Source organism: Haplochromis burtoni, unplaced genomic scaffold (assembly GCF_018398535.1).
Source record: "Haplochromis burtoni strain Fernald_Lab_line unplaced genomic scaffold, NCSU_Asbu1 Contig_773, whole genome shotgun sequence".
Lineage (NCBI taxonomy): Eukaryota > Metazoa > Chordata > Actinopteri > Cichliformes > Cichlidae > Haplochromis > Haplochromis burtoni.
Genome location: NW_024583134.1, coordinates 62,816 through 75,928, shown reverse-complemented (window position 1 = coordinate 75,928; position 13,113 = coordinate 62,816). Strand labels below are relative to the sequence as shown.

At 39.0% G+C, this 13,113-nt stretch overlaps 1 protein-coding gene across 1 annotated transcript in view; it reads right to left on the bottom strand.

The window, feature by feature from the left end:
* Positions 1-541: 541 nt before the first annotated feature.
* drd2l (dopamine receptor D2 like) overlaps positions 542-13,113 on the bottom strand; it is a 19,095-nt gene continuing 6,523 nt past the window's right edge. Inside the window, exons 2-8 of the mRNA XM_005950300.2 lie at positions 8,405-8,800; positions 6,951-7,060; positions 5,513-5,649; positions 3,777-3,991; positions 3,391-3,474; positions 2,957-3,311; positions 542-1,570 (exon numbers count right to left, since the gene is read on the bottom strand). Coding sequence (XP_005950362.1) covers positions 1,374-1,570; positions 2,957-3,311; positions 3,391-3,474; positions 3,777-3,991; positions 5,513-5,649; positions 6,951-7,060; positions 8,405-8,776 — 1,470 coding nt within the window. The 5' untranslated portion in view covers positions 8,777-8,800 and the 3' untranslated portion in view covers positions 542-1,373. The remainder of the gene's footprint in view (positions 1,571-2,956; positions 3,312-3,390; positions 3,475-3,776; positions 3,992-5,512; positions 5,650-6,950; positions 7,061-8,404; positions 8,801-13,113) is intronic.

The following is a 13,113-nucleotide window of genomic DNA, read 5'->3' as shown; positions in this document are numbered from 1 at the left end:
ACCTGGAGGGAGTCCACCCAGGCACAGTGAAAACATACAAATTTCATACCAAATGGCCCCAGATGGCTGATGGATTAAAACCCAGAACCTTCCTGCTGAAAGTGATTAAACCAATTCCTCAACAGTGTTTCAGGGCAGAATGTTGGTGTGTTTCAAATCAATACTATAAAAGATATATTCCATGGATGCAAGTGCCAGGGAAATTTTAAATAATACACAACTCTCCTAAATCTTTTGAGAAGAAGCAGTACACACATATATGCAGAAAAATGTCCAAGCTGCTAGAAAACGGCTCGTTCAAAATTCTCAGTGTGCCTTCACAGTCCTGTCTCACTACACAAGACTTTACACAGTCACCATCCCTGTGACACTGACACAGGATGTAAGTTGTACTTTACAATCAAGTAGGGAAAGGACTGGCCTATACAGTGGAAGTGATTGTATTTTTTTGCACTGTAATTTGACAAAAAAGTATATTTTTCCATTAAATAAGATGGTAGTGATTTTAAAACAACACAAGTAATGGATGAAAATGATTTTTATTTGATTATTTGTACATCCCACAAAACTTTAAAGCAAAGTTTACAACACTCACCTTTACATTTATAAGCAACTTATTTAGAGAAAGAACTGTACATACTAAAATGCATGAAAGCTGTCTTGACTGTTACTGCTCAGTCACCAAATCAATAATTGTTACACAATGCAATGGGGATTTTTTTTAAAAGACGTATGAAACATTATTGATCATTGGCTGTCAGAGTTTTAAGCTGTACGCAAGCTGTTTTCCCACCTTTCCCCTGACTTATTCCAGTCCTCTGGGAAAGACAAGCACATGTAAACTGATAAGGTGCTTTTTGTCAGTGATACAAGAAAATACAAGTACGACTTAAGTCTTCCAGTAAATTGGAAAAACAGTCACGTTTCTTGGAGTCCAACTTACGCTAAGTTTTTGAGTCAAGCTGCTGCTCTGAGATTCCCGGTCCTCAGTAATTCTCTTGACAAGCGTATTATCTTGTACAACGCAGCACACGTCTTCTTTTCTTTGAATATCTCCCGCTTGCTTGTGTTTTGTGCACCTGTCTTCTACTTGTCACACGCTTTTTTGTGATTGCCTCCTAGTTTCTTTCTTCAGTCTTGTGTAAGCTATTTGTTACATTTCTCTTGTCATTCACTTTCTGAAAAGTTTGTCCCACTTCGACTTATCAGCTGTCCACTCTTTTGTCTCACTTCCCATCTCTGCACATCAAACCTGCCACACACTTCTTTATCTTTGCTTCTTACTCAGCTCTTTCTCACCTCAGAACTCAAATTGATGTCAGGCGTTTTTATTTTTTTATTTTTGGACAACTGACACCTCTCATCCTTTTGGACTAGCAGTGCAGGATCTTGATGAAGGCTTTGCGAAATTCAATGTTGAAAGTGGTGTATATGACAGGGTTGACGGCACTGTTGAGGTATCCCAGCCAGGTAACGGCGCTGTACAGAGAGGGTGAGATGCAGCAGCTTCTGCAGTGGGCCTTCAGTACATGGGTCAGAAAGAAAGGCAGCCAGCAGATAATGAACACACCTTTGAAAGAAAGACAAGACGGGGGTTATGTCTTTGTGTGTCACAGAAATCATTCAAGGATGTAATTTATTAAATATCTTGTCTACTTGTACATTTGTAGTTTGCACACCCTCATAAAACCACTGAGTCAGTAAATACACAGACAGAGGATATCATCTATCCCAGTTTCAGAGTCAGAACTGCCAAATCTCATAAATCACACAACAAATGAGCTTGGTGAGAAAAATACAATCAAGTCAGAAGTCATAAATAATAAAGGCCATAAAAACTGCTGCTGTGAATGCTAACATTCATCACTGTTTCTCCAACTGACATAAGGAAAACTTGCTCCAAATTTACATGTAAAATCTTTCATCTGGAGAAATCAAATTATTTTCAGTTATTCAGAATAGAGCCCTCGGGACACATTTCATCTAGAGTTTTTCTTCATTCTGCCAAAGGTGATTGCATTTCCTTTTGCGATACAGAACTGGCTCAAGGGAATTATTGTACAGTAAACATCTACAGTCACCTTTTATGTATTAAAAAACATTTCATGATTGCTGGTTTTAACCCATATTTTTGGTTTAATTTTTATTTAGTCTTTTATTGCTCTCTGTATGCAATCTCAGCAAACTTGTGAAAATACCTAAATAAGATGAAGGCATCTGAGCAAATGTGATGATACATGGGACAAGCTACAATCAGCTAAGAGTACCCTCTCCCGTGGAGCCATCTCAGGAGACAGACACCTCTGCTTTTAAAGATAAGACACGAAACTTTCCCTTTTCATAAAGTTTATAGTTAAAGCTGGATTAAATATCCATTAGTTATGCTGCTATAGGTTTAGACTGCTGCGGGACTTAATGTGATGCATGAGCACTTCTTCCACTCTCACCTCTTTTCACTCGCCACAAGTTTATATACCAGCACACACACATAGACCAAAAAAAGACAACAAACATACAACAGGACAAAGCATGGAGACAAAGAACAAAGAAATATCATTAATCAATGTCATCATATTTTTGTCTAATCACTCTCATGTTTTGTGTTTTGTCCTGTTTCTCTGTGTTTTACTTTTTCTCTTCTCATTAACCTCTGTCGCTTGATTGATGCAGTACTGAATACCTTATAGTACACATCGGCGCTATATAGATAAGCCTTAATTAAATTAAATTAAATTAACTTTGTTCTGTTAGCTTAGATGTGTTCTGTGCCTTCACTAGATATAGAAGGATATCTTGAAAAACAATGTCGTAGAGACTTAGGAATGGTCTGGCTTTCAGGTAGAAAGAGTTTGTGAATGCACCAGCGCACAGTGTGACAAACTACAAGTGAAGATTGAGCATGCACACGTGGTGCAGAGAACACCTCATTAATAAGTCTGCATTTCCCACTGCTTACCGAGCACAATAGCAAGCATCTGCGTCGCCTTTCTCTCCTTCTGCTGTGACAGCCTCCCTCTCACCCTTTCCTTGGTGATGCCCCATTTCTCTTTGCCTGCACTGCGCTCCCTCCATCCCTCACGGCCCCTCATGCCATCCTCAAGGGTGGGAGGACGAGGTGTCAGAGCCGATCGTGTCACGGTTGAGGGGAGAACAGGAGCAGGTCCAACCGAGATGGACAGGGAGATCCGGGGTCGTCCAGATTTCGAAGAGGCCTGAGGAGGAGGCGGAGGAGCCAGACCTTGCTCATTCTGTGGCAGGAAATGACCTGGCTCCACTTCAAGAGGGTGAACCACCGCCTCTTTAACCAGGCTCTGTGTGAGAATTGCATAAAAATGACAATAAAAAGAGAATCCGTTTGGACTGAGTGCTGGCTTAAGTTATGACCCTCACCACTTTCTTGCGCTGTGGGGTTGCAGAGGCAGGTCTCAGGATCAGGGTGCACAGCTTCACATCTTCTGGTTGTGTACACTTATTCTGAAATGGAAGAATGCCGTGTATATTGAAAAGAAAAGATAATGCAAAAAAGAACTGGAAACTGATATCTCACAGTAAAATATATTTGCTGGTAGGACAAGAATCTAGTGTCATCTTATGGAAATTACACTGTGCATGAGATGAAGTGTGTGTATCTGAAGTTACAAAAGTGTTTTTCAAATATGATGAAGACTGTTGTTGACTTCATCTAAACTTTCTATCTCGTTACAATTGCAAAATGGCTGGAAGAAAACTCAAACTTGACTCAAGCTTGATAAACATTAGTTTGGTATGAAATCTACCTTCCTGTGTCGGTGACCTTCTGCTTCAGCCGCACCTTGCGCAAGCAAACCGTGTCTGCGTGGCGGGGCAGTGCGTCTGCCGCGTTTGCGCAGCACCAGGCAGATCTGCGCGTACACCAGCAATGTTACAATGAAGGGAACGTAGAAGGAGGCCACAGATGAGTACACCACAAATGCCGGGTCTGCAAAGCTGCACGTGGTGCCTTCACGATTTGCTAATGTGCAGCAGAAAAAAAGAAAAAGGGGCAAAGAATGGATATAGTACAGAAGCCTTTAGGGATAATTGCAAGATTTATCTGTCTATGTGTAAAGTACAAAGACAAAAGGCAAGAGAGGTTAACCTAGGATTTAAACTGGTGCAGAATTTAACTATTATCAGAGCAATTATAAAGACAAGTGAGATGGCACTCAAGTTATCCTAAATAGGAATCTGTGGCTCTGCTACCCTAAAAACTGATGAACAGTCCATCTTAGAAACATGAATCAGTTCTGTTGCACTGGATGCACAGTTGAGGTTGGCGGTGGGCAAATCTACTCTATGATAATCATAGTAAAGATGTATGGAAGAGTACAACATATTCAATTATTCTGTATTAAAGGTGCTGTTAACTTTGGTCATCTGTTTCCACTCTTTGTCAGCTGTAATAACCATCAGTTGAATTTACCATTAAACTCATTCATTTCTTCTTGATCTTGAAACTTTTTGGAGCGCTTTAAGAACACCATGTTAAAAATGTTAACTCATGAAGTAAAATGCTGTTTTCATTGGCGTTTCATCAAACCTACATTTGCAAATGGTAAATGGCCTGTATTTGTATAGCGCTCTTACTAGTCCCGCCTAGGGACCCCAAAGCGCTTTACACACCCAGTCATCCACCCATTCACACACTGGTGGAGGCAAGCTACAGTTGTAGCCACAGCTGCCCTGGGGCAGACTGACAGAAGCGAGGCTGCCATGTCGCGCCACTTCTGGCCAACACCAGTAGGCGGTAGGCTCGAACCGGCAACCTTCCGATTACAAGGCGAACTCCCAACTCAAGAGCCATGGGTCGCTTTGCAAGCCACCAATGATGCAATGTGATCCTTTACATTCAAACGCTGGCGCTGGAACTGAATGAAAAGCAATGCACAGAGCACCTTTCAAATGCCGTGCTGTAATCTACGAGCAACACATTTCTGGGGAGAGAGAATATTTTTCACAGTTTGACTTACATCATTTGGTATCTTGCTGCATTTGGACCCACAACTGAGGCTGCCGGATGCCTCTTGCTCACCCTCGCATTACTCTATGTTTCCCCACTTATTCTCAAGTGGCCGCCTTTGAGTTCAGTGTGGGTGCTTTGAAAGCTGAAGTCCTTCATCACCAACTCGTGCTCACTGCAGAGTCAAATGGACTAGACAGCACCAATTCCCAGTGTTTATAGATAAGGAGGTCGGGGTCTGCATGTACCTAGAGGTGGAGCTGGACTATGCTTCTCTACCTCATAGCTCTCCAATAAGGTTAGCTGCTGGGCACCTTCCCTACTGCTACTACTGTGAGACAATTTTAACCATCGATGATGCCAACATATTGAAATGTCACAGCATTATATTTTTGAAAGATGAATAATCAAATTTAAAGACATTTTGGAAAGACTGTTTTTGTATTAAAAAAAAGAAACAGTTCTATAATTTTAAAGAAAACAATTTACAGCTGAGCACTGAAAAAGTCAAAAAGTATCAGATGGCACTGTTACCAGTGTTGTTCAGCCCAAACAGTAAAGGGCAGGAGATGGCAAAAGAAAGGAACCACACAACCGAAATCATCACCGCCACCCTCCTCCTGGAGCTGTATCTGGTGTTGTAGAGCAATGGCATTGCCACCGCTGTATATCTGCAACAATACATACACACAGACACATTAACGCGCCTCCTACACGTTCACTTATGGTTGTGTCTTAACATGCACGTCAATGCAGAGGAAACAAATGCATTTCTGCACCTAATTGATGTCCTAGGACCTGGCGTCCACATATGTGGACATCACATTTTGGGTTGTGTAGACCAAAATATTAAATGTTGCTCCACAAGGGCCTGATATCCATTTACAAGGACATTATGCTGCCACTGTTCAATCAAAATTGAAAACAAATGCCCTCATATGTGGATTTCATTTTTGTCAGAAACAAAAATCAAGTAAAATATAAAAATCAGGCAATTCTTTGTTTTTACATTCATCAGGTCCCAAACAGCCCAAATAGCAAAGTTCAATTTCGGAACATGAAGCCTAAAGTAAAATACAAAATAATGACTCCACACTAGCTGCACAATCATTATCTAGATTTGTCCTATTTCTTGTTTTGCAGAATACACTGGATGACTTTATACAAAGTGCTCGAGTTAATTAAATCACAGCACTTTACCTCACCCCTGTGTCCTTGTAATGTGTCACTTTGGGGGCTTTAAGCCCTGACAGCTTTGCTACTGAATTATATATAAATTACTCTCTGTGGATTCAACAAAAACAATTTAGAGACTATCCTTAGATGCTATAACAAATTACACAAGATCAAAGTGATGCAGCCTAAATGTGTTACTTTGTCAGAAGAATTAGGACCCAATTGCAGACTGTCGGCCCGCTGGGTGTCTGGCCACCTCTTGCCGGACCATTAAGAGGGCATCAGGTGAGGTGGAACACTTAATCAGGTTTTTTATATGGTTCCACTAAAGCAAATACTAATTAGGGTCGCAACTGTGAAAACCTGTCATTACAAGGTGGACAGATAGATGACTGCAGCAGAAAGAAGTTTTTATTTGGCTACTCAGTGACAGCTGGATGATGGCAATGCAGTTTTTAGTGGGGTTTGTATAGGTAATGTATGTAAATGCATGCTCCTTGGTTAGCGTTTATTTGCGTAACCCAGCCAAAAAAAAAAATATAAAGGTCAAGATTAGGTGGAAGAAATACCATACTGATTTACTGTCATGTTATTTGGTTAAAAATGACTTATATAATTTCAAATAGTTTATAACAGAATAACTTGTTCTCCTGCTGAAAGGGAATTCTCAAGAGGAAGATAAATTGTTAGAATAGAAGTGAGGTGAGCTCAACAATAAGAGGAGACACAAAGAGAAAAGAGAACAAACAAGCAGTAAAGGTGATAATGTGAGAGTAATTTTTAGGCAAGCGTCCACCTGTCGATGCTGATGGCGCAGAGGTTGAGGATACTGGCTGTGCACATCATGACGTCCAGGGTGAGCAGGATGTCACAGTGGATGAGGCTGAATCGCCACTCTCCTACCACCTTCAACAAAGCAAATGAGTTTTACTCACTCATAACTCACTTTCATTTTTTTAACCTGGTATCACGTTTTGTACATTTTTATTCATGTGCAGCACATCAATATTAACCAGGCTGGTTCAAACTTTTTCTTCTTATTGGATAATTCAATATTTAATTTGAGTTTTAATAGTTTAATAAAGATCATTACTTCCTTTTGAAATTTAACTACAAAGACTGTCAGAAAGAAAAAGACAAAGGATTTGTGTTTACCTACTAAATAATGCAGAAATAAGTATTTTGCACTCTAACAGTGATTGCTGTGCACCAAAGGATTTAAAAAAATAATTCAAGTAAGTCCCTTGGATCTAAAAAAAAAAACAATAATTATTCTTGACTAAAACAGAGTAACAGTATTTATAATTATTAAATAATTAATCAGTGATATAATCAATAGCCAATCTGATATGTGACAAAGGTATGTGTTATTTAATAGCCAAAAATGCCAAAACACTTATTGATTCAATCTTTCTTTGAGTAGGTTATAATAAAATAAAGATAAGGAACCATGTAACATTACGTTGACTGGTCTTGTAAATGTGAGTGGGTATTTTTGTGTTGTTTGAAGTTCAAAAAGAGGACCCAATATACAGAACACAGAAGCAGCACCTACACAAACAAAAAGATAACTTTAATTAAACTCAGGACAAACAAAGGGATATGGTAGGACAGAAAGTGCCCGGAGAACTGATGACAACTAAGACAAATTTCAGAATTCAAAAGAAAAAAAAAAATCAAGCAGAATAACTAACAGAAAGAAAGAAAAAATAGAATTAAAACAAAGGAAGCATAATAAGCAAAGATACACAAGGGAAGCTTTTCTCCCCTTTTGTTAATAAAACACAAAAGGCAAACCAAAATGTGAGAAGACCTGACAGGTTATTCCAAAAGAATATGCGCATTATTAATAAGTCCTATTATTGTCTTGATTACCATACCAATCTTATCCATAATGTTGTTCTGTTAACTTCATACTAACAAAAATGTATTTGTATTGTTCATTTTCAACCAGCAGTCCACAAACCAAAGCTACTGAAATTACTATAAGAAGCTAGACAAAACAGCATATGTGAAATTCTGGAAGGCTGGTTATCAGTCGGCTCATATTCTTATCTAATATATTACTGGTCTCATTTGCTTTGTGTTTGTTCGAAAAAGGCTGAAAACTACCGAACACTCTTATCCTCTTGATTTCCATTGCATCTAAGGATTTGATTCTCTCTTTTTTTTTTCTCTTTTTCTCTCTTTCTTCTGAACCACAAAAAAATAAACAAGAAAAGAAGGGAAAACAAACACAAGTGCACACACCTCCAGGTATACGCCCCAAGGCATGACCAGCGTGGCCAGCAGCAGGTCAGAAACAGCCAGTGAGACGATGAGGTAGTTGGTGGTGGTCTGCAGGGCACGTTCTCGAGACACCGCCACGCACACCAGCACATTACCAAACACCACGCAGAAGATCAGGAGGACTAACAGCACCGCATAGAAGTTGTATGGTGGAGAGTAGGGTGAAGCAGAGCTGGTGCAGTTGGTGGAAGTCAGCAAAGAGTAAGAGGATGTGGGGAAGGATATGGGGGAGTACGAGGGGTCATTGGTGACATAGACAGAGAAATTATGTTCAAGGGAAGAGAGAGGGAAGGAGGGGGAGGAGGTGTCGTCTGACTTGTTGGGTAAAGTCATCTTGCTCCAGTGAACATGGTCAGGCTGAAAATTAATGACACAAAAAAGCAGGAGAAACATAATTACTGTGGGGCCCTTCATGGCCCACTGTGCATTTGATTCTGTCTTTTAAAATAGATCCAAAGACGAGTGGCTACTTTTTCTGACAGGAAAGGAGAATGAAGGAACGCTTATTATTGGAACTTTGTCTTTGGTCTCACCTCAGACAGACAGCTTTGTAACCACACAAAGGGCACTGAGTAAAGGAAAATCATTGGAAGTAACAATACTGCACATTCAGTTTTTTATGTTAGTTTTTAGTTAGTTAGTTTTGACGCTCCCATTATTGCCTGGATTTCTTCCCGCTGCTGTCTGCAGGTGGTTATGGTGACAGTGATGACAGAGTTATGCTGCCAGAAAAGGTGCTACACAATGTTTTCTTGTAAAAAGGAAAACTTATTTAGCTAATCATATTATTTATATCACAGACAATCAACTTCCACTTAACCCTATAATGCCCTTTGTATCATATATGATATATGAGTTTCTGAGACCTCTATCTCATCAAAATGATCAACACTTGCCATACTTTCAAAATGTTATTGAGAAAATTCTCCTTTTTTGTCTAAAATTAACATTGTTTTTAAGAAAAAGTTGCCAAAAATGCCCAATCAAATGTGATACAAAAAATATATATAATAAATATGTAATAAAAATATATCATACACAACATGATACAGCAAAAAGAAATTGTGGATTTTGTTATAAGGGTTAATAAACATCTCAATTCCAAAGAATTTGAATTTTCTGGCTGTTTTTGATAGGTTGGGTCTTACAGGGTTAAAAATTATGCAAAGACAGTTTTAAAAATACTGCAAATCATTCTGGGTTTATGTCTGTATATGAATTAAGAAAGCTGAGGCCCAAACTACAAAGCAGCATCTCTTTGTGTTTCTCTAATGGCTGTCAGTAATAAATATTAACTATGAGACCCAACTTTATTCCTTGATTTTCTTTCTCTTGGCAGCAAAAAATGTATTGTTCTGAAAGCATTAATATATGATCCTAAAACACAAACCCCACACTGTAATTGGTGATGTGATCAAATTTTTACCAAGCCTATGTTTCAAATCTGTTTTTATATTCAATCTTTACTCTCAAACTCTTAAACAACAGGAAGTCTGCAGCTGCCAGAGCAAAAACTAAAACAGTCAGGAGCAGGTTATGGTCCGAGGGGGTTGAAAATCAGATGGAAGCCCCACCCCACGTTTTCACTAATTCTTTTATTTACAGCATGTTTTAAGTGTGATATAGATTCTCTGCTGGGGGTGTACCTTTTATATGTGTAGCTTCCTAAAACCACATGAAACACAAACTGTGCATTGCACTGTCAGAGGAATACGTTCAAATTAGTTTGATGCTGTAGAAACTGTATAAAATGTTAGCATACTTCATTCTAATCTGCTGCTCGAACTCTTTTACACCACTAACCTGCAACCTTTGGAACACAGGATAATGTCTCTGTGTTTTCTGTGGAAAAAGAGTAATATGATCCATGAATTCAGCTTTTAGATTGATTCGTTGCTGCCAACATGACACCTTTCATGTAAACGCATAGGGGAAATTAGACACGCACGAGTTAAAGCAAGCCATCTACTAATTGGAAGATCGATTGTTCAATTCCTGCCTGCTCCAGTGTGCATGCAGTATGCTTGTGCAAGATACTGAACCACAAGTTGCTCTCCAAAACATCCATCAGAGTATTTGCTAGAAAGCACTTAAGTGTAGGAAAAAAGTGCTTGTGTGAATGAGGTATTTTGTTTAAAGCCTTTTTAGTAGAGGAGAGTGCTATAGAAGAACCACTTACCACTTACATGTGTAATGTAATACTAACTGAACATCCTGATACTCACTGACCAGCATGCTTCTGAATTAATGACGAGACACACACACACTTCATATATAAACTATAATTGCACTGTGACAGCTTATAGCTTTCATAAGCCGTATGGATGCTCATCACTGAGTCAGTATTCTGTTTGTTCTGACATGCCTTCCACCCATGAAAGATTTAACACAGTCAGTCATATTTGATCAATTATGTATGTATTATCAGTGTTCAATACACAAAGGTTTTACCTACATAACCTGTCCATAGCATAAAAAGAATTATTGATGTTAGGTCAGTGAGAGAAACACTAATCCACATGTGCAATGCATGCATCAGTGTGTTGGGTGAGCTGTGTGAAAACATTAGTTTATTAATTGCCTCATTTTTGTTTGTATTTTTAGGATGCATTATTCACTGACTGCTCTCTATAAGCCATGCTCTCCCTTTGGCGATATTGATGCACAGTGGTACTGTAATCCACAACTAGTTGATGTAATTCAATTTGAAGGGTGAACTAAGGACGGTGCAATTCTTTTGACCAAAGGGCCATCAGGAGTAGGGTGTTTGTGCAAGCTGTCGCTCAAACCCAGTTTGTGGGCTGTACAGAATAATTCATGAGAAATTGCTCAGAAATCAAGTAATGCTCCATATTTTTGGGGGGAAGAAATGTGGATTGTTGTCAGCATACAGATGAAGTGCTGAGAAATTGATTTTTGCTGCACAAGTTTTGCATCATAATGTTACAATCTTTATGAGAAAAAAACCCTGTCAATTGGGTTTCATGTGAAGACTTTATTCTAATGTCACACTGAATCTGATGGCAGGTTATGTTCTGTAAATGACGCAAATGACAAGCATGTTCTTTAGGAATCTTTGTTTTTAGGGGAATCATTAGACTCAGCACCCCAGTATCCTGAAATGACATGTAACACTCATTTGTGTGCCATCAAAAGAATTTATTGTTTGCTGAATGTGGTTTACAACCCAGTAGTGTCGACTGATGACGATCTTAATCATGAGCTGCACCCTAATCCTTACCATAAAATGACATCTGAGATCTCAAAACATCAACATCAAAGAGCAAGATGCCCCAAGACAGAGTGCAAAACTAGGAAAAAAGCTATTTGCCAGTGACAGACTGCAGAGCTTCTGTAAAGCTGCTGAAGCACTGCAATAATAAGAATGAGAAGATGAAGTCTTCAAAAGTCTTCAAACTAGCCTTTTCTTTGAAACATGCGATTAGTAGCCTGGTACTGATGTCTTTTTGCAGAGAGGAGACATGATATAGATATATACGAACTTCTCTTCCCCTCGCTTACAAGTCTTTGGCTCTCTTCTGTTACACTCAAACACAGAGGCTGTACGACAGCATGCAAAAAGCTGCATGAAATATTTATCGGCAACAGGAAGTTGAAACGGACTACTGACTGGCAGCATCACAGTTTGAATTTTCTTGTTAGTCCATGAATGGATTAAGTGAGACTTTTACCACCTTAGCACCACCCGCTCCGTCATGAGCATCACATTACAATTACTGACTGACTCTGACCTCTACTCTGCATTGTTAATCAACCCATATCCTAGACAAGTTCAACTGAACAAATCAATAGACAAACCACTGGCAACAGCATCTAAAGACATCTCATGTGATTGATTTCACAAGATACAATCAGAGATCTATATGGCAAATTTCCAACCCCCTTGACAATATGAATAGTATAAAAGGTGGGTTTGGTGAGTACATCTAAGCAACATTATCACCTTGAATTAAATTTCTGTCTTTTAGCCTTGATTTAGCCTAACTGGTGCAAGGGAGCCAGCCCGGCGCCAGTCCTACACAGCACATCACTAACCTTTTTAACCTGCACTAAACTTCTTAACATATATTTTATGCAAACACAAAATTACTATGATTCAGTTAGTTTTTCAAATCATTCAAAAAGAAACTTGATTCAGCAACAGAACATGCATAGATCTAAAATCTGGTTTATGAAATGAATTAGCACATGACATAAGATTTTAAAATCTAGTTTATAAAATTGCAGTCCTTTCCTTTGAAAATAGTTTCATCTCCCTCCCCTGTCCTCTCTTTCTTACAATTTTCTGTATCACTCAGGGTTTCACAATAACATGTTTTTCCCACTCAGAATGTGCCTGCCACTTTAAAAAGGCACCTCTTCTGCCTATATACTACCACAACCACAAGTTTATATCTGCATGATGTGCTCTAGGTGTAAGCAGGCCATGGGATGTCATTATTTTCTTATTACTGAGTAACTATCTCCATGCAGTCACTGGAAGCACATGAAAAATTCATTCATTCGACAGTATGTATCAGCCTGCCTATCAGATTTTATTGCTCATTAACTGAAATTGTCGGATTGCTGTTCTGGATTGATCTGACCCACTGTAACCTCTGTATTTGTGTGTGTGTGTGTGTGTGTGTGTGTGTGTGTGTGTGTGTGTG